The sequence below is a fragment of the Corvus moneduloides genome, chromosome 6 (genome assembly GCF_009650955.1).
Source record: "Corvus moneduloides isolate bCorMon1 chromosome 6, bCorMon1.pri, whole genome shotgun sequence".
NCBI classification, from domain to species: Eukaryota; Metazoa; Chordata; class Aves; order Passeriformes; family Corvidae; genus Corvus; species Corvus moneduloides.
The window spans coordinates 15,938,284-15,960,518 of record NC_045481.1 but is presented as its reverse complement, the minus strand read 5'-3'; the positions used below and the strand labels follow the sequence as shown (position 1 = coordinate 15,960,518).

Below are 22,235 nucleotides of genomic sequence, written 5' to 3'. Positions count from 1 at the left end.
CATGCTGTTACATTTGAAAGAAATTCCCTCACCTGTATGACAAGCTGGGCTTTTATTGCAGGTAAAGAGGGAGTTTCATTTATTTTAATTTGCTTTTTTTTTTTTTTTTAAGCGCAGTTGTCTCATTCCTACTGTCTTGACTATGATCTTAAAAAAGGATTGATAAAAATCAAGATTCTGTGAACTAATACCCTTAATCTACAACCCAAATTGCAGAGGCACCTGTATTTTCTAAGAAAGCTGTCTGAAGGGTTGCAAAAGAAAAAAAAAAAAAGCTACTAAAAATAAAATCTCTGTGTTGCTTGTGAGATTTGAAAGGCTATTTTTACACAAACTGACTTTTGGGAGAGACTTGATGTGTTAGGTTAGGCCTTTGAAATTACTCTCTTTTAGTAGATTAAGACTGACCTTATCTGAAATGTAATACTTTAAGATCTGTATCTTTAAAAATAAAAGGAAAAGGAGAAATATTTGAAGACCAAATCAAAAGTGAGAGTCCTCCTATTCTCAGTTCTGACATCTAAGAAGAAAATCAGTGCAGCAAAACACTTTTTGTGTATGTTCTCTTACATTTTCTTTAAATGTAAAATCAATTAATCAAATGAATGACAAGCCCATATCCCCATGAGTCCATGGCCTTATCCAGTAGAGCTCTTGTGACCAGACTTTTCAGCACAAGTATTTCCACTGCCTGCAGTGCTTAGCACATGTATAAATACTTTGCCAAATCAGCATCATAGCTAGAAGCCAGTATTTAACACCAGTCTGCCATTACACTGCAGGGACTTCTCTGCTGCATTGCTACTTTTGAAACATCTCCCAGACCCTTCAGCTGGAGGGCGGCATCCAGGGGACAGGCACGCTCAGCTGTCTGTGGTGCTGGCTACCCCTGTGCCTCCCTTACCTGTGTCTGTGGGCACCTGCACTTGAGCAATATTGATGGGTGAGCCAAAGCCAGCAGAGCTGAGCACAAATCACCCTGCCAACCTGCTGTCGTAACAATGTGCCTGTGCTTTGCTGATGTCTAAGCGCCCCTGTGTTTGCTTCTCTGTTTGCACTTACAGTCCTTACTCCCCAGAGTTTTCCATTTGCAGTTCTGCTCACCAGGGACTCCCTTGCTGTGTTTCAGCCCTGTTGGAGGTACCAGTGAAGGAAAAGAAACACATCTCTGTCAGGCCGTTGCTCTGCGAAATTGCCTCCAGCTTCCAGGGATCAGCATCCTTGACAAACTCATCAAGACGTGTCCTGTCTGGCTTCAACTGAACATGAGCCAGGAAAGGGCTGGGGCCATCCTTGGCAAAGAAACAGCAGGGGTAAGTCCAAAATGGTTTCAGTTCAGACAACCACATTTCCTGTCCTTGGTTAGGAGAGCAGTGCTTTTTTTAATGTGGAAGCAAAAGTATTTAGCAGACTGCTCTCTGTTTCCATTGCTATTAGATGCTTTACCTCTCTCAACAGCACAAGACAGATATATTGGCTTTGGGAAAATGAGGAATCTTATCTCTGGTTTTATTTGCTTACCATGTAGATTCATGGAGATGGCTTCCCATTCACTACCATACCCAAAAGTATGGTGATTATTCTAATCTGGACCAATAAAAAAGAAACTGTGAAGAAAAGGCCCTTAAATTCACCTGATGGGAGTCATTTTTATTGCAACAATTGGTATCTGGTTTACATAAACTGAGTATTAGAAAATTATATACTTGTGCAAAGCTCAGGGCTTGCTTAAGGAAAACAGCGCTGTGGCACAGGGAGCTGCTCCCTTTTCCTGAGGTCTGAGAGGTGAGCAGGCTGTAGATGTCCTGGCTGGATCCTTTGGGAAGTGCAGGTGCAAATGACCTGAGCTGATATCAGGGCACACCTGCTCTGAGGACATTTGGACCCATCCTTTGGCTGAGTCAACCTATCCCAGGGCTAAATGCTGGCGCAGTCAAGTGACACCCTCCAGTGGGATTCGCCTGAGCAGCCTGGGCTGTGCAGTGCACCTCACCTTGAATCAGACTTCTCAAATAGATTGAGCAAATAATTCTCTTTGTTTTTCTGCTCTGTCTGTAAGTGGGGATGTGTGTGACTGACTGTGGTGTACCCATGTATGGCCCCAAGCCTCCTCAGCCATCATCCATTCCCTGCAGTCAGGGAGTTTCCCACCTCTGAGTGGCTTTGGGGAAACATTTTGCCTCTGTTCCTCCTGCTCACACTGTGCTTGGGCACAGTCTTCAGTTGCAGTCAGAAGCAGGCAGGAGAAGAGGTGGTGCATCAGAGGAGTCCCATGACAAGGGCAGAATTTCCTGCCCACTCTGAGCCCGCCTGAAACTGAGGCAGCACCATTCCCAACTGTGGTGAAAATAGAAGAGGTTGATTTCAATACTGGTCCTGACCTGTAGGGTTAAGTACAGCTCAGAAAACCCACCTCCTACTTCTCTGAACAGCCATAGTCCAATTTTAGCCTTTGGATCCATGGCAACCAGGCGTGCCGATCAGGAAAAAAGAAGTGATTCATTTCCAGGTTTTATTTCCCTGGTTGCTTAGATTAAATTTCAGATGAAGCCATGTAAGATGGTGCTGTCTGACAGTCAAGGTTAGAGGGACAGCGCTGCCATGTGGCTGGTAGGACCTGGGCAAGGGAGAGCCTCTCCCTGCAGGTACTACCTGCCTCCTACCTGCAGACGCATTCTGTGACAGAAGGTGGGGGTTGCCCTGAGCTAGAAATCAGCCTGTTTAGGGCATACACCCGTGCCTTTATTTACACTTCCTCTGCCCTGGTGGTGGGCCTGAACCCCCGGGGCTCCATTTCTCACTGTGTGAGGTTGTGAAGCTGCCCCAAAGCTGTGTGTTCAGCATGGGTGCTTCAAAGTGACTGGACATGCACTTATGACTGGGATTCATGCAGGGAGAGGTCTTGGCTTCTAGACAAGCTTTTTTTAAAAATTCCTCTGTCCAAGAAATTAATGGGTTTTTGATAGATTTCCATACGTTACAGTTGATTAATGATTTTATCAACTCACAATTCTCTTTCTAATGTTAACATCCAGGCTACAAAATTAACTTGATTTTTTAATTCAGTTTTTTAAAAATACCTTGACTCTCTTCTGCCTAAGCTTACTATCAAAGAACAGATGAAGATTATTTTGTCTTTGTATCTGCACCTTCAAGATACAAGCTAAAAATATTCCTGACAATGAGCTTTAATTAGAAACACACTTAGGATCTCACAACATACAAAGAATGAGGCATTTTTCCTTTTTCTTCTCTTTTTTTCTTCTTTTTTTCTTATTTCTTGTATCTTTTATCTTTTTTAAATTTTTTTTTTTAATCTTTTTTCCCACTGGTATTGGTGGGACACAATGGCTCCAGTAGTTCCACTGGTTCCAATTAAATACTCAGGGGCCTTCTAGCAATGTTTTTGCATACCTGATGGGATTGAGCCAGACCAATTTTTTTTGCTGTAGTTTATCCTTCTTTGAGCAAGGGGATTGGACTAGGTGATCTCCAGACCTCTTTTCAAGCACATCAGTTCTGTGGAGTCAGCATTCCTGGAGATGTTTAAGGAGGGACTGGATGTGGCACTCAGTGCCACGGTCTGGTTGAGGTGGTGGTGTTCGATCATCAGTTGGACTTGATGATCTCAGAGGTCTTTTCAGACCTAATTGATCCTGTGATTCTGTGATTTCAGGACCACTCAATACACTTGAATGATCACTTGAGAGATCTTAGACAAGCTTTTGGGAACAGGGCTTGTTCCCAAATTCAACAAGGGCAAAAGCAAAGCTTTTCCTCTGGGAAGGCAGACCCCTGGCAGCGATCCGGGCTGGCACTGCCTGGCTGAGCTGCTCTGTAGGAAAGATCCTGTAGGGATGGTGGGCAGTGAGCTGGGCAAAGACCCACTCGAGAGAGGCTGTGGGACCAGGGCTTGTTCAGCCAGAAGACAACTTCAGGCAGACCACACAGCAACCCCTGGTACCTACAGAGAGGTCATGGAGAAGATGAAGCCAGGCTGTGCTCAGCACCGCAGGGTGGGAGGACAAGAGATGACAGTGTACATTGAAACCAGAGGGGTTCAGACTGGGTACAGGGAAGCATTTTCTCCCTGTGAAGATGATAAGTGGTGGGACAGGTTGCCAAGAGAGGCTGTGCAGTCTCCAGCTTTGGACATTCCCCAGATTTGTACAGACAAAGTCCTGAGAAACTTGGTCTGGCCTCATGGCTTCACCCAGGGTATTGGAGAAGAGTCCTCCCAGGATACCTGCCAGCCTGAATGATCTTATGGTCCCATGAAAATGCTCTGCCATAGACACTGTGGCCACCAGAGCCTTTGGCCTTATGTCCCACTCATGGACACTCAAACCCTTACCGACTCAATGTACAGGTGACTCCCATGCTTTAGACCTGGACTGGGATGTTTTAGGGTGAGTCATCTGTGATTTAGGGCCCTGACGTGAGGACCATCGCTTAACAAATCATGAGTGCAGTTTTAAACTCTTCGGTTCATGAAATAGTTTGCTTTAGGTGTAAGTGGAACGTCGGTGATGCATAGAAACTTCACGAGTTCATTCGCAGGTCTGATGAACTGGCCCTTTATTAATTATTTTTGTTGTATAAAGCTTAACTAAGTGGAATGAAGCTAAAATAAGGCTATTTAAAGGTGGATTGTACTGATAAAAATCTACATTGCCAATGACTTAAAATAAAGTTTAGAAGCTCACATAATGTAGCTGAGCTCTTGATTCTTTTCTGCCTTTTCAGATATTCTTAGTTAGGAAAGAGGGTAATGTGGACAACATGATCCTCTCAGTCCGCCTGCCGGTGCAGAACGAAGCTCCTGGTGTGCTGGAGTACAACATTAAAGAAGAAAAATCAAGTAAGGTCTTTACATTTTTTGGTCTTGCTTTGGTTATTGTACTGAGCCCTCTTGTGATCACCAATATTTATGTAATCTCACTTGCACTGAGCAGGTTCCTCTTGTGACCAGCAGCAGATCTTGCTTTTATGATGTAGTTCAGTTAATATTTCCTGCAGCTGTTTTACCTCAGCTCCCCTGCGGTTCTGCACCTTCTGTTATCATTTACAGACTTGCAATAGGGAAATAATGCACCTCCAGATGAGGAGGCCAGTCCTTTGAACGAGAAAGGAGAGCTGCCTTTCACCAGGTGGAAGTTCTGAGGAAAGTGGAAAGCATCGCAGACTAAGCCTTGTTAACTCACTGACCCTGTCTCTGTTTAAGCCGCTGAACTTGGGGGTCACCAGTCATCTGACAACTGCTACATAGCCTTTTCATGCACCTTGTACAGTCACTCTGAACAACAAGTTACTCCTAAACTGTTTGTTTTCAAAGCCTAACTGGGAAGTGGGTGGGTCTTGTGGCTGGTGCTGTTCCCAGTTGGATAACCAAGTCTGCCATGAGCAAGTGAAAATTAACCCAGTTCACAGTCAGCCACATCTAATGCAGCCCTCTGTGTAAACGGCTGTGTAAGGCACATGATTTCCACTTTCAAAGGAATATTTGTAAACACCTGGATTTTAGGATAGTCATAGAAAAATGCACTCAAAAAATATATATATTTATATATATATAAATAACTTCACACTATTTATTTATCTGAACAGATCTAAATCCTCTGTCACTGAACTCTGTCCCAAAGCCAGCTCCCCAGAAAAACTGTTTTATTCTCTGTTAAACACATGTTTCTTCAGATCAATGTTGCAACATTTCTTTCCCCTTGTTCAAATGAATTTTGACAGTTGCTCAAATGAAGTTTTCCCTTCTCCTATGTTTCCTCTCATACCTCTGCATTGTAAACAGGCTTTAAAGCCAGAGGGACAACTCTTAGGCTGTTCTAATCTCAAGGCCAGACCACAGGCTGTCACAACATTGCTCCCTGTCCGGCTGCTGCATCCCCCTGGGAAGCTTTCCCTCTCATCTGCCTGCTCCTGAGAGCACCCAGCTGCAGAGGTGTTTAGGGTTCAGTGCTCCTGTGTGAGGGCAGGATCAGCAAACCTTTTGCCACAACTTCAGGTGTTCAATTAAGAATACAAGGGCAAAGGTTAGCTGTGGGGTAGGGAAACCTTTTCTTTATTTAGCTATTTGAACTTGACCCAGGACTTAGATTTTTCACGGTGGGGAATTGGTTTTTGATGATTCAAGCTTTCCTTTGGATAAAAGTTAAAAAATCAAATCCTGTCATCCTAAAAAACATCATTTATAGAAATGTTACTTCTTGACTCATGTCCTGTGCCATAAAATCTGATTTCTTTTAGGGCAGGCAAAGTAAAACGTAGTACAAAAATGTCACTGAGCTAGCCTATCTAGAGAGGCTTTTCTGCCATGCTTTTCAGACTTGCTTGGTTTTTCTAGTTTATCACTAACTTAGTGCAAAGGATGTATTGGGAGATGAGCTTTCTGGTAGAAACAAAAATTAAATCAGTTTTCACCAGTTTCATACAAGTTGCAAAGTAAGTGGAGGAAGGTAATTAAAATTCAGCTCTCATTCATAAAGCAGGAGAGCTGCCATCACGTGCAGCAATCCCAGCAGCTATGAGGCTCATGCATGCCTATAGTGGATATTGACATTATTTTTAGCTTGAGTTCTGTCAGTGTTGAGTGTCAGTTGGTAGAAAGCCTCTCAGTTCTTCATCCTGCCCTGTTTTGACAAGAACACACTGGGTACAGAATGGTCACTGTTTTGCTTCCTTTCTCATTTAGGGTAAGTACCCTGGCTTTTAAGTTTAAAAGAAATTGAACGAATTCTGGTTAATAAAGACAAAGGACTGTACCTAGTGCCAGGGGAGATGGTAAATCTTCTGTGTCACAGAGTAATCTCATACCTTAGGTAATTAATTAATTCTTTAGCTTTTAAACTGCATTACTCCACTGCCTTCTAAATTTTTTTCAGAAATAAAATCTAAAATTGCCTAAATGCTTTAAAATAATTTAGAACCTGAGCTTCCCTGACACATAAAATGGTCTGTCTGGATTGCCTCAGATTAATGATGTGCCCTTCACTCATCCCTGGTGTTCTGTAAGTGTCAGGGTAGGAGACCTCTGAGCACCTCAAGAGAGGTTCTCTTGCTGTGGAATGCAAGTAAGTTGGAAGTTTGGTGTTACACTCCGGTAAATATGTAAAACACCCCAGCTGCATTGCCTGAGGGCCACTCTGGACTTTTTCCAAACATCTATTCTTTAACTTCAGAAAATCCCTCTTTCCTTTCTGAGTTGACAGGTAAGAAATTACCTCTGTGACGTGCCCCACGGAGAGCTGTTTGTCCCTTTCTGAGAGCTGGCTCCTCCTAAAGGGTTTGAAGAAATGGGAACAAATCCTTCTCGTTACCTCAGTTCAACTCGTTAGACTCCACACAGTTGATGCATTGAGATGTAAACTGAAATCTGAATTTGCCTCGACATATATAGTTCTGATTTTATGGAGAGCCTTCCTTCAATTAAAATTCAAGTTTCAACCCAGCAAAATTCAAGTTGCAACCAGCTTACTGTTTTGAAGAACCTTGCCAGCTGCTTCTTGTCCTTGGCTGTTTGTAGAGCTATTCTCATTCCTTCCTACTTTTCAGATAGGATCTGAGGAGGCTTTCCATGGTATCATGATGATGGTACAGAGGTTGTTGCCCACCCCCTGTGTTCCATATAGAGATGGCCATTCAATGAAGTACAAAAAGACCCTTCAGAAACATCTGGCTATTACACTGCCAAATAAGAGTGGTTCATTGTTTTACTATTTCTTTTCCCCATAACAACTATGTTGATATTTGGTGAAATATTTAGGGAAGTATAGTTTTCTGATGGGAAGAGTGGAGTTAATTGTGATTTTTCTCTTTAAATGGAAATCCCCAAAGAACCCACTAGGTAAGAGAATCAAGAAATGAAACCTCTTTCTCTTTTTTTTTTTTTTTGTGGGAAATTTTCATCTCTTCCGTGAAGCAGCCCTTAGAGAGAACAAGAGAATGGATTTAAAAAATTTTCTTCTGGTTCCTTCTTTTTGGTTGGAATTCCTCCATAGACGAGAATGCTAAATCCTTGTGGCATCAACAGCTATAGTAGAGACCAAAGAGCAGATCCCAGGTGCCATATGGTTCATCAGAAAGTTGAGAAACCTGGCAAGTTTCAAAGCCTTGGATCTCAGAGGTTTTGCACTCGGCCTGAAGGATCCCTTACTTCTTATTCAGAGCAGTGCAAGTCCCCCACACCTAAAGTTTGTTACAAGATTTCTACCACTTAGAGATGCAGTGTTGGCAGCTACCTCTCAATCTTTGCTAAACTCTCGACTACTTTGTACACTTTCTTTCTGAGAGTTGACCCTTACTTCTGCTTCATTCAGAGGTGGAGTCCCAGCCTCACAAACTGAGCACCCCTTCCTCAGCTGACTCCTGCCCTTGGCTCTTCTCAGCAAACTGGTGGCAACCTCAGGGTCTAATTCCCCCTCCTTTTCATGTATATACTGTCAGAAGTCATTGTGCTGACCTCAGCTCCATTATAGCAATATTAAAAAGGAAAGAATCAGATGTTTGAAGTACAAGTACATTTCTGAAATAGCATGTACTGAGAGCTTGTAAGAGGCATCTGAGTACAATAGACCATGTGGTGCAGGCAGTGACAGTAGCTTTTACTTTCACAAAGAGTTATGAAGGCATCTGCCACAGGGGTAAAATCCTTTAATAGAGGGATGCTCTAGCACCATAAACTGAATTAATGCTTTCTTTTTTCTGGGAAATTTTGTGAATAATAGCTGAAAATAATTTGATTTCATGAAACACACGAGTTGATCACATACTTCTCAGGAATCTTTTACGTATGCTTTGGTGTGGGATGTGTAGTTATTTTTTTCCAACCTCTTCTGTACCAAGAAAAGAGGATGTGATTCCAAGCAAGCAAAATGGCACTAAACAGAAGTATCTGCAACTCCACAGAATAAAGAACATATTGTTCATATTATTAATTTTTTTAAAATAGAAATAACAATGAAATTGATTTGTTAAGTCAGTCCTGAACTCTTCAGGTTCACATCCTAAGGGGTTTGAGGCTGGCCTGATCCTGCCATGGCTGCCCATCTTCTGTAATCATGCTCCTCCCTCCCCCATTGCTGCAAGTGGCTTTGCTCACTTGGAGGTGTATTTTCTGGAGACAGTCCACATGAGCCCTTGTTGTGGAGTTGCTGTCCTTGTTCCTTATTTAAGCTGTACCTGTGGAGGACAATCTGCCACCAGACATAACTGTTCAGAAGCAGCTTTTACAGCACATGGGGCCAAGGCTGGGTTGAGCCCCCCAAAATCGATCAATGCACAGCTGAAGGAGGGGTTTGTAGTGAAGTCTGGGCTGTAGTGTGTTTTTTTCATTTATTAGAGGAAAATTATTAGATTTAAATTAAAGTTCTCTGTGCTCTGACCCTCCCAGCTTTTCTGGAGACTGACTTTGAATAAGCTGGAGTATAACAGAGGTCTTAAAATAACCTTAGCAAAATCAAATAGGAAAACCAAAATAAATTATCTCCAAGTAATACAAAAATGTCCAGAACATGATTGATACCTCCTTTGAAGGATGAGACACGGTGTCATTGGACACAGTAGCTTATACTCAATTTCTGGTTTATGGACAGCAGCTGCACTCCAGGCTGTGTGGTATGAGCTTGTGGTAAGGACCCACAATATACCTTGACAGAAAAAGTGCAGGCAATTACTGCACTCCAAAGGAGTTTAAGAGCAATCACTGAGTGTTGGTGCAAAATTGCAAGTCTGGTAGCAAAAAGGATGTTGATAAAGAAATCCAGTGTCTGCCCTGGTCACCTTATCTGACCTTTCTTAAAGTCAGACAGCTCCGGAAGTGCGGACTGGAGTTTGATATGAAATGTTTGAGACAGTAGGAATTTAGGGAGGGATTATAACTCAAGTAAAATACATAGCAGCAGTTTAACCTGCCTGGTTAATTCTCTAACTGCTTTTACTTGTTTGCCATGGAAGTTTGTGGGGATCTGACTTTGTACGTCCGCCAGTGAACTCTGTCCCTCAGGACAGAAAGAAGAGTTACACCAGATACAGATGCAGCAGGAAGGAGGCCCTGCTGGGGGGGGGCAAACAGAAGTTTAGATGAGCAAAGGTGTTCCTTTCCATGTTGGATGTTAGGGAACGTGAAATCAACTAAGGGCTAAGATTTTACAATATACTTCCTTGCCTTAATGATCCCAAATAGGTGCAGTCTAAAGATGTGAAAGCAAACTTAACTCCCAAAGTCAACTTTGCCAACCACTACGAAGTCACTTCAGTCACTTCAACATTGCCATTCCTCCTTCCCAGGCACATATGGGAAAAACCCTCAGTTTTTTATTATAGACTAATGCCATTTGCACAGATAAAAAGGACATGTGCAGTCGTTCTGACTGTCCTGTAACAGTAACAGATGGAAATTAAGTGACAGTAATCCGGAAGCAGCATGTTTACAGCAGGGCATCAGAGCAACAGGGGGATGGACTTTGCTCATCTTTGCAGGCTTGGCTCTGAACAGAGCTGCTGAAAGCCCTGGTCTTTGCACCCCAGCCAGCCTGAGATGAGGGCTGTGGGTATGCCTGGCATGATGGCAGAGCTCAAATACGAAGGAGACAAATTCCAGTCCGTGTGCCTGCACGGATCTGTGTGTCCCAGGGCTGCGTGGGGACACACTCACAGGGCAGGGAAGAGGAGGCAGATTGAGCAGGAACAGTGCAGTAGATGCTCTCTGTTGGCTCAAGCACCTTCAGATGCTGACAATGGACTTGCCTATTGCACTCTGCTGGCACCCCAGCCAGCATGGCCAAATATGGTCCTTTATGGCAGATTTCCCTGTTTAATTTTGTTAATGTTTATTTTAATACATAATGCTGAGGCTGGATTAATGATCTCAGAGACTAAAGCGCTTGCTGCTAACATGTCACAGTACGGTCAGGTAGTATTTTCCCATGTGAACTACATTGAAGTCCTGCACAAATGAGGTCATGGGAAAAAACAGGAGGATAGCTCAGTTACTGCAGCCTACCCACAATTTAGCTCCTTTAATGAGAGTGGCCAGTTGTGCAGATGAACTTTGTGATATGAATATTTTTGTGGAAGTGTTGACAGCTCTTGTAATAGCTTCCTCAGTTTTGCAAGTCTTTTTGCTAACACTCTGCCTCCTGGAATCAGGAAGTAGAGTGAAGATAGACAGAATATATTTTTCCAGAAAGAAAAATAACCATCACAAATACAGAGAAAAAACTTAAAATTTTGTAAATACTCAGGAAACAGAAGATTTTATAGGTTATAGGAAAATAACCTGTAAGAAGACAATCTGCCATTTTAAAAATTGATTTTAATTGCATTTATTTCTGATCCCTTCTGAATTAGAATGAAGATGGAAGAGGTAGAAATCTGTGGTATGGACTGAGGTCAGAAAGATGGGATCCTTCACTTCATAGCTAAAGAGAATAAACTGGTGCTTGTGCTGGTACACCTGACCCTGACATCTAAGATAAAGACATTTAATTGGGTAGTACTTGAAAATTTCACACGAGGTTTTAAAGACTGGGCTGGATGAAGCCTTGAGTGACTTGGTTTGACCTCATGGATGGCCCTGGTTTTAGCAGGGTTTTGTGCTAGAGACCTCCTACTGTCCCTGCCAGCCTGAGGGATCCCATAAGTGATACTGAGTCAGGCTGTGGGCAAGCTCAGGGCAGAGAGCAGTTCTCAGAAAGAATATCTCAGTACAGCAGCAAAAGCACTTCTAAGGGCCAGGTTCTTGGAGAAATACTGCTAAGATTCACAGAGAGATAGTGGTGAAAAAATAAATAAAACAAATATTTTCTGTATTAGTGTCTCACCTGTGATCTCCCCCAAACCCATAACATTCCTTTCTGTGGCTCTTTCTCCCTTTGTGTATAGGGAAAGATAGAATGTGCTCAGTTTATTTAATCAGTGCAGATTTGCAGTTAATTCTTATCAGGTACTTGAACGTACTTGAAAAAGCCCAGTAATGCCACATAGAGGTAAACATATGCCCCTAGGCATATTGGAGAGCTGAGCTTGCTGCAGGCTGAAATAGACTTCATCATGTGCCATTAATAACACCGCAATGCTACTGGACTGTTGTTGCACAGATGTTAAAGGGAATTTTCAGCTGGAGTGGGACAATCCAAGGAGTAAATGTACATTCCACCCTTCCCAAGTCGAACCTCTCAAAACAATCTCTGACTCATCAAACTGCAGGCAGAAGGGCCCATCAGAAAGTATATTTGGTTACTTCTGCTATCACTGTAATGGTACCACTGTTCTTTTTTAAATGGTCACTTTAAACAAAACAGTTGGCCTCCTTCAGTGGAAGCCTTGCAGCGTTCAACACCGGAAAGAAGAATTCTTAATTCTGTAAACTAAGGCATGAAAGCAGGGTAGGACTATTTATAGCTTTGATTTCCTCTGAATAGATGAGAAGCTGAACCTGACATTACAGAGTGAAAAGATCAAGGTGATGCTTTTTTTGCTTTTTGGGTTGTGTGCAGGTTTTTTGATAACCAATCCTGCCATTCAGCAATAAAGCAAAGAGGGGACTGACTTGGCAGCCACTTCATGAACTGCCCTGGAGACTTGTCTACCAGTCAGGAAGGTCATTAAGCATCTTCAAGTTCGCTATGGAACATGACTTTACTGAATATATATTTATGTATATAAGGCAAAAGCATCAGTTTTCCCAGCAACTAGTAGTTAAGGTACTGCAGCCTCATGAGTACAAGTAAAGTTGGTGGAAAAGGGTGTGGGGTACTGTTCCAAGGAGAGGAAAGAGTCAGGTTTTATGTGAGTTCAGGCTGTAACTTCATGCTGACACTGCTGCCACAAGAAGGGCTGTTGCCATTCCTCATCTGTCAGTAGCACATGTCCCTGTCAGGGACCCTCCAGCCCCTCTGGTCCTTGTCTTTCTCTGCCTCATGCAGGTTATGGCTGGGAAGGAGTGGGCAATGTGGATGTAGTGGTGTGAAAACAGGACAGTGTGGTGGGGCAATGCTTCCTTAGAGGTGTTACCATATGCTGAGTTATGTGAAATAAAGTCTGGAGAGGAGAAAAAAAGTGATAAAGGCCTGAGGGGCTACAGGTGACTTTGGGAAGGGTTGGTGGCAGACTGGAGAGAGAAGTCTGAGAACAAGTTGGAAAGGGGCAGCAAGTTACCAACAGGGGTCACATCCTGTAGTGCTGAATAACTGTGTGAGCCTCCAATGTGCTCAAGGCTGACCACAGAGGCAAGAACCCATCAGAGCTGCTTTATGGTGCCAGGAGAGGAGGCTGCAGGCGGGGCAAAAGCACTCTTGGGATGGGTGGGAAGTCAGTGCAAAACTGTGGCCCAGCTGCCCCCATAGCAACCAGCCTTCCCGAAGTAGAGCATTGCTGGCAGCAGAACAAGGAGCTGCCCTTTCTCTTCCCTGCCAAGCTGAATTCAGCTGACTTCTCTGAAGGAAGGCACCGATTTTACAGGCTGAGGGCTGAAGCACAGCTTGCTGAAGGGACTCAGCCAGCTGTGCATCACCAGCCCTGAACAAGCCCATCCTGGCCAGCACTCTATTAACTGGGCTGCAGAGAGACCTTTTACTTGCCGAGCTCTTGACAGCGTTCAGCACTGAGGTATCAACACAGCTATTCAGACTTCTTTTGTATGCTTTTTGTATAGCCTGACAGGCAGCTCTGCTGCTGTACTGTGTGGAGAGTCAATTTTTCCAATTTACTTAAGAGGAATGTTTTCCTTTATTGCTGCATGATGGAGCGTGTGATTGAGGCAAAGTAAGAAACTGTTGTCAGCTCTGGGCCTGACAAGCCTGAAAAAAGAAGTGTGCTGGAAAAAATAACAAGTTATCAACACCCTTGGGACAGAAGATCCCTCTTCCTTTCTTTCCCCAAAACTGTCTGATTCCATCTTAGTTAAGCAAATTATATATTTCAGCAACAAAACTTGTCCAAGACTACTTTTTTTCAAGGATTAGCAAACTGGTGACTAAAAGTTTTTGTATTTTTAGCAGGGGAGACTGGAAAAGCTGAATATGTAGTTAACCTTCAGGTTCACATTTTAAGGAGTTTAATTGCATTTAAGGAGGCCTCTGGGCCCACATCTTGTCTCCTATTTTGCTCGGAGTAAAGGACTCTGTTCAGGGTGGCAGACACCTTGCCATTAAGGACAGTAGACTGACGAATGTTGTCTCTTAATGCAATTCCTGTTGTTGCCTATAAGATGCAGAGCTACCCTAGTTAGCTTCGGATTAGCCTCTCTCAGACACAGATAACAATCTGCCTGCATCACCCGGGGCTCTGCATGGGCTAATTTCCCCTGTTTATGCAAGTTTCTCATTAGCAAGAAAAGTCAGCCATCACCTGCGAAGCTTCTTGGCATGAGAAGCCTCCCACTGAGCAAGTCAGCTCCATGGCATGGGATAGCTGGGCAGCTCTGCCCCAGCCCTGACCTTCAGCTCTGGGAGTCCTGTTTTGCTGCTGCTTTCTGCTGGATCTCATCTGCCTCCACAGGCAGTACCAGACCAAAGGCCACCTTTGTGTGGGCTGTAATAAGGACACAGGGGACATTATCTTTGTCTAGTCTGCTGTCTGTGGTTTGATTTGAGATAAGACACTGAATGATTTCTAGTCCCTAAGGATGTCTAACCTAGACATCTTCCCAAGATCAGTCTGTCTGCCAAGGATGAGTTCTTCATTATCCACATCTCTATTAACCCTGAAAATTGGGTTAAAGTCAAGGACTTCCCCTTCAGGAGACTACTCTGAACTAGGAACCCAGAATTTTGGTTTGGCAAGAACAGTGACCACGGGCCTGGGGGATATTGTAAAACATGGTATGAGGACACATTTTATAACCTGTTGTGCAAGTCCATCATTTCTCTCCTAAATGCAGACATGCACAAGGAAAGCAGAAAGTCTCACCAAGTCCTTCTCATTTGAGCTCAGTTCCCCATCACTTTGACACACTGCTTATTTTAAAACATAAAACATTTGTGCAGCTGCTTTTTTTAAGATGTAACAGTGCCAGGTTTCTCTGTGGTTTATGAGTTGTTTTGGAAACATTCTGGTTACTTATAGCGGGGAGCTTTATTCTCTTTTTTTGTTTTTAAGCTCTCATCCTGAAGTTACCTCCCCTCTCTCCATACACACACTTTCATTTTTACTCTAAGCTTTAAACCGATGGGATTGTAGGGAAAGCCTGTTGGAAAGAAGCCCTCGGGGTCTTGTTAGCTTTGTTAATCCTTGCTTTGGATTTTTTCTTTGTCTTATTTTTCACTCCCAAGAGGCATAATGCAAAATCTGTGTGTAATCAGAGCTAGAGACTATGCACACTGTTCTAGGATAATATTGTCTTACCCTGCTCTGCTTAGTACCTTGAACACAACCCAAAAATCTTACTGCCTTTAAAACAGCTACTCGGAATCAGTACCCATAATACAAGTGCCCTTGTCTCAGTGGCTAAACTGAAACAAATTCTATTTCTTGTCCTTGGACAGTATTTGCTATCTCAAGATCTTATAGAGCTTAATAAACAACAGTTTAGATTTGTAAATGAGGTAAATAAGATACTGTTTGAAGTGAAATGAGGGCATTAAGGACCTCACACTTTGACCAGGGAGTAGGACCCTCAAAGTCAGTGACAGTGCAATCTATCCCACTCAGAAGCAGAAAACAGAAGAGCTTCTTTCACCAGGTTGGCAGCTAGGTGGGATTTCAGCTCTAGGAAGCAGAAGTATAATTTTCTTTCCTTTTTTTGTCCACCTTATTGACCTCTGCCATTTCAGAGCAGGTTATTCCCTTTCATCACTCACCCTTGGAAATTGTCTTGTTTGTAAAGGCTTTTCTTCCTGCAAGTCTCTCCTTCAGAATGTGATTCTGAATACTGGATAGCTGCCCTTAAAACATTTGGCAAACTTCCTTTTTCTGTATGATTAACCTCAGCACTATGGTACTTCACAATGTATCTCAGAGCCAGAGAAATAAAATTTTCTCCAAAGTAAATGGAGAAAAATATTTTTCAATAAAATACATCTGTATGATAGCACACATTTTTCACATAAGGATTGATTCTCAAGATTGTCCATATGACCTGGAGATTGTTGCTAAGAGCTAAATCCCCAGAATTTCAAATCATAGCACTGTTTCCTGTTATATGAGGCACAGGGGAGACCCTTTATATATCTCAGTGCTTCATTTGCTTCACAAAGTTTTACAAAGGAAATTTGCATTTTGAGAGTAACTTACAAGTATCTATATCCAGTTTGTCTTGTCAGCCATGGGTCTCAGCCCTGACAGTTTGAATGGGCAGCTGGGCAGCATAAATCTTGTGCTGCCATTTTAATGTATGAGTGGATGCTGAATGACCTGCAAAAATGTGACTTCCCCAGCAATGATCCCAGCTCTTGCTCAGCTGCTTACTGCAGGATCCACATTGATTGAATGTGCTATCCTACTCCCCTGGGTGTTCCTGGGAGCCCTCTCAGTCCTCAGTATTTCAGAAAGGCCATGTTTCCTCCCTTACTCCTGCAAAAACCGACCCTGTGGGGCTACGTCTAGAACTCCAGCTGTATCTCATATTGACATCTGGTCCTGGGAATTCCCCTCAGAAGAAAGCCTGGATCTCTCCAGCCTCCAGCTGAAGAAAGAGTGAAATTTCCACAGACTTTAAGGTGTTTATTCCATACCTGGAAAAGGGATATGGGGTTGAGGATCTAACAAGTAAGGCAAGGGCTTTGAAACTGAACAGCTGCTCTCCAGCATGTGCTCTGCTCTTGGTCCCTGAAATAGCTCACAGTGCTATCCACATGGATACCTTTAAGGAAAGCACTGAGGAGCTGTGACACTTTTCTTTTAGCTGAGTTGGTTGTGCTTGAAGTACCTGTGAGAGACACCCTCTCATCCCCTGCTGAAACACTGATGGCAGTGAGGAGGAAACAGAGGAGCAAAATCCCTTTAACACATTCCTGCTCAAGTATCCTGCAGCAGAGAAAACGAGACCAGGCAGCACCAGGATTTTATGCAGAATTAAAGACATAAAATCTCAGTGCACACCAAGGTGCTGCCCATCTGCTTGGGTGAATGTGGATGAGCCAAAGTACAATGGAGTGGTCAAGACCCCTGTGGCTGTTAGGTGTGAGGACAGTTCTTTATCTTAGCAGCAGAATATGCACACGGGGTAGAAGGGAACTGTCATCTCTACCAAGAGTCCCTTCTACTCAGCCCCAGCCAGAGAAGAGTACAAAAGCCTGTGATTTGCATCTTCTTTAACGGCTCTTTGTCGAGCGCAACATAATTATATTTAGTGAAGAACATAGTTTAAAAATAAATTTCTCTTATACTCTAGAACCAAGCTCATTAACACTTTATCACTTTCATAATTCATTAGTTTCAATTTCCCAGGAACTGCCATGAGCAGTGATTTTTTCATCATGGCCAGGAAGATTAAACTCTGTAGGAAGCCATAAAATTGAAATCCTTCGAGAAAGCTTGAGCTGGATGCACAACAGGAGACTCAGGCAGAACTTCAAACCAGGGAAGTTTCAGCCCTTCCTTGATGAGGGGAAAAACCAGAAACAACTGGCAGTTAAGAAAATAATCACTAGGAAAGACAAGAAAGACAAAACAGACATAGGATGACCAGGACAGTCTAGAATTGTGCAACCAAAACCGAAACTACAGCTTAGACATCATGTGGAAGAAGCAGAAGCATCAGATTACAGAATAAATACAAAGGCCTTGAGAAAAGAAAACAGATAAACAGTGGCAGTGTTTTACAAGCACACAGCACTAGAAGGCCATACATTACTGTCCACAAGGTCATCAAGAAATAACACAAGAAACAATGCTAGAGACAGATACTAGGAACTTCCAAACAGAGGTGTTGCAGAAAGGTCCCATAAACACACTAAGAACTTCTACCAATGAAGTCTAAACTTCCCTTTTTTAGCAATATCCAGCTGAAGCTCTTTCTCTTAATACCACCATGAGCCAAGTGCATGAATAAGGGCCTGAACTGGGGAACTGAAACAATAACCTGAAGGAATTACATCACACTCTCACACATTCCTGCAAAGCACAGCGGGTAGGACAAGCAGAGTGTATCGTGACAGACACAACAGCCTCAGCACTGGGACTATAGCAGTCACCCTAGCACTGCATTAAAGTGGCAGGAAACTGCTAACCTGCAACAGCTTGAAATTTCAGTGTCTGGGAGTAGGAATTTTGGTAGCCTCTGCCTTGGAGTGATCCCATCTTCATAGTGAGGTTTACTCACTAACAGTAGCAGAGCAGCAGGAAAGCTGGCCCGTGGTGCTTACTGAAAAGGTCATGGCAACTGTGGTATCAAACCAGAGACTTATATCAAAGGAGAGAAACACCTCTTGTTAGGAGACTATGGATTTATAATCTGAAAATAGAAAAAGAAAACTGGAATCGCACCCATAATGATAAATCTCAGTTTCCCAGAACCTGGAAAAATGAGAACATCTAAGCACATCCAAGCAGGGCTTCTGAGGATGGTTGTGTTCTCAGTAGTCCTCTGTCAACATAACTGCTGCAGAATAAGGAATTCATGTCTTTGAATTCAGATGTCTCTGAAGGATTACACAGATACAAAAAAAACCCCAAAAACAAATCCAAGTGAGTAGGACTAACAGTGCCACTAGAGAAGAAGAAGCTGAAGTAATTGAGTCCCATGAGCCTGTGTAAGCAATAAGATGGAAATTGGGTTGGTTTGTCCATGTGATCAGAACAATGGAACTAGCAAACACAATTCTGTGGGGAAAAATCAAAGAGGAAAGGAAGGCAGAATGCTCAGGGACAATGTGACTCAAAGACATCTGCATCTGGATGGAGAAATGATGGGGAGATCCAAAGAGCAAAGAGAACATGAATACAGATTCCAACCAGTGCCTAAACATGACACTCTTCAGAGCACGCTAGTGTTTGAAAGGGGAAGATGAGACAATCATAAATATATATAACAGTTTATAACCTGGCCGTGTTCTCTTCACTTACTGAGTTGCCAAAGGACACAAAAACAGAGTATAGTCACCAATGAACCACTAATTCATGTTGCTAATGCTTCTGTAAACCATAAGAAAAATTCAATTAATTCTTATCTCTTTGTTTCAGACTACTCAAAATTGCCCACTGATCTACACATTTCCCCTTTTATTTCCTGAAGGTGGCATTTTTCAATGGGCTTCTAAATATCAGGTAAAACTCAATATGCTGTGGCAATATGTTTGGCTCACAGAACCCAGCCTATTTTTGCTCTTGCTTTTGATCATATTCTTGACATTCTGGCACTGTTATGGTGAGATATAGATATTTCCCTGCTCTTCAGGTGCCCTGGATCTAGTTTTACAAGCCCAAGAAATGTGAATCTTTTCTCTGCAGTTTTCATTAGGATTACAGCAGTCTGGCAGATGTCTGCTTGTAGATTCTGCAAAACTCATGAGTTCCTATAAATGGCAGCATCACGATCCCTCTCCAAGCAGCAGCTCTCATGTCAATGAAATGTCCCCAGCTACCCACAACACACCCATAGCCAGAGAAAATCACCTCTTCCTGATTGTGTTCTCAGAGCAGGGTGCCTTGAAGGTAGCACTGGCTCTGGGGGAGAGAAATATTGTCCCCAACAGTCAGCAGAGCCCTTTTAGCTGTACAAAATTGCTATTTTCTGTGTCTTTCCAAGAATTAGAAACATGCAGCAGAATGCACATAATGGTCTCCACAGGTGAATGACAACCATTCCCACAAGAGATGCTCCTGTATCGAACCCGTCATCTGCCATCCAAAAGAAAAGCACTACTTATCAGTGATGTCTGCTGGTGTCAGCAGGTGTCTAGACAAAAACAGGTTAAGAGAAAAGCATTAGATTTTCTCCCAAGGAAGATATTCCCCACAGGAGTTTGCAAGGCTTCCCCCACGGGTGTTGTGCTGGGAGAGATCCAAGTAGCCATGGCAGCCCTATGCAGGCTGCTTGACATTGGCACTGTTCAGAATAAATTTTGGGCTGAGTATTGGTCCTGATGGTGTTAGTATCTCGAGTAATGACCCATCTAAAGCACTATTCTTACTATTCTTCCATCTGTTCTTACTTGTTTCCAGGCTGCCCAAAAATGTCCCAGGAGAGCTGTGGGTCTCTGTTTGATGAATTCCAGCCTGCTGAGAAATACGCTCGGTTTTGTTACCTTCTATGACCTCCCAGAGCAGGGACAGTCCTATTTATATATACCACCTGCTGAAAACTTCTGTCCTTAAGCTTCAGCAGCTTTTTGTACCTAGTCTTCTTTAGCTATATAATTCCTGGTGATTTGTGGTGTTTTATGCTATTTAACTGTATATGTGAGGAGAAGTAGCAGTGGCAAGGCACTTACATGTGGAAACTCCTGACACAGAGGGACTCAGACTAGTATTTTTTTGTCTAACATTCAAGCTCCCAAATGGCAGAGCTTCCTGGCACAGAAACAATCAATTGTCCCAATCTAAGCAATTTGCTCACATATGTGAACATGTACAGGTGCAGCCTGCTCTCCTGCAACTCAGAATACCAAAGTGAACCTGTGGTTCTTAACAGAAAAAAACTCCCTTAAAACCGTCATCTGTACAAAGGGCTTTATTTAATTGCTGGAGATTTGAGTGAATTCAGACTTTTGGGTTTTGGTTCATTCTCCAGAACAGGACTGGGTTTTGGTTTTAGTTTTGTTTCTTGTGTCAGGACTGCAAAGCAGATGGGTTTCAAATTACAGAAATTTTTCATGGTAGATGTTTAATGAAAATCCCTGACTGAAACATGATTCTTACCATGGAAAAAGAAAAACTCGCCAAACATGATTTTTTCCAGTCGTGAGAGAAAAGTGAGGGAAAGGGATTGTTTTGCTTGAAGTATGTTTTAAATTCCACATTGCAGTCTGGTATGGGTGCATACACTGAGGTTAAATTGTTCATGCTGATCCAACATAAATTGATGCTAGGAATGACTGTTGAGAATTACATGGCCTTTGTCTCTTTAAAAAAATGCCTACACTGGTGTATTCAGCCCAAAAGAGCAACCTACTGGGCCTGGGCTAGAACAAAGGGAGAAGTAAAAGGAGGAAATGCCTTATTTGGGGAATGAGATATGAACCTGAACAAGAGACAATCTTGAGCATTTCCTTGCAGTGGGATTATCTGCTGGCTGGAGAACAAGAGCCAGGACACAGAGGTGAGGGAGAGGAGAGCCAGGTGGGTGTGTCCTTCCCTCAGGTGCTGGAGACCCTGCTTTGCAGGAGACCAACCACCAGGCAGGCATGGCAAGGGACTGGGGACTGTTCACAGGGCTGTGAATCATGGCTGACTGAGGAAGCTGAATCACAGTAGCTGAGCTTTGTGCCCACAGCTCTGACCTGTGGCCTAGAACAGTGTGAAGGAAGATGCACAACCTCTGTGGGCAGTGCCGTGGGGATGGGAGCTGGTGCTGCTCCCTAGGGACTTCCGGCATGCTCCTGTGGCAGCTCTGGAGTGCAGCTCTGGGGGTAGTTCTTTACCACCGGTAAGTGGGCATTTCTGAGAATCCACTGCAGATTTCCTTACTCTTGTCAGTGCCTGTTGTGGTGGTGTGTTGTGCACAAACAGGCATAGACAGTTTGTGAGACTATAAAGCTGAAGCAAAGATGGACACATCTCTCCTGCAGATTCCAGTCTTTCTCTCTGCTTTGCCTTATTGGTTGGGTAAACTTTCTCTACTGGCCAGTGAATTTTTTTCTGGTTTAAAAGCCAAAAGCTCTGTAATGACATGTGAGATTTGGGCTATACAATGCCCAAATGCATATCATTAGAAAGGAGGTCATCTTGAAGAACTCTGCAATATGGTGGATTTTATTTTGCCACTTAAAGGAGGGTGCAGTCACTGAATAACACCATGGGAGGGAGAAGACAGAAGAGATACAAATAGGCTATGCTCACACTGCCTGTGTGACCCAGGTCAGAGCCCACACACATAGTAATGAAACAGTAATTTCTATTTTTTTTTCTTCAAAGCACTTTGTGCATCCAGACCAAACCAGATTCCAGCATGAAGAGTCACAAGGTCAGCCGCATATGTACTGCAGATATGCACATCCTTAGAGACAGATGGGCTTGTAATGATCCCTTTGGAAGTGACCTGGGAGGTTTTCTTCTTCCCATTGTTTCTGTTAGTGTCACAACACTTGGATATCTTGAGCTAACTTTTCCAAAAGCCAGGCTGAGAT

At 43.1% G+C, this 22,235-nt stretch overlaps 1 protein-coding gene across 3 annotated transcripts in view; it reads left to right on the top strand.

Moving 5' to 3' along the window:
• Positions 1-22,235, top strand: part of RIN3 (Ras and Rab interactor 3) — a 67,707-nt gene that overhangs the window by 17,579 nt on the left and 27,893 nt on the right. The window contains exons 1-3 of one of the 3 annotated variants that reach the window (XM_032112594.1): positions 4,747-4,861; positions 19,132-19,215; positions 20,113-21,208. In XM_032112594.1, the coding sequence (XP_031968485.1) occupies positions 21,118-21,208 (91 nt within the window). In that variant the 5' untranslated portion in view covers positions 4,747-4,861; positions 19,132-19,215; positions 20,113-21,117. Of the gene's footprint in view, positions 1-1,094; positions 1,314-4,746; positions 4,862-19,131; positions 19,216-20,112; positions 21,209-22,235 lie in introns of those variants that run through there. The other 2 variants (XM_032112592.1, XM_032112593.1) reach the window with 2 other exon arrangements.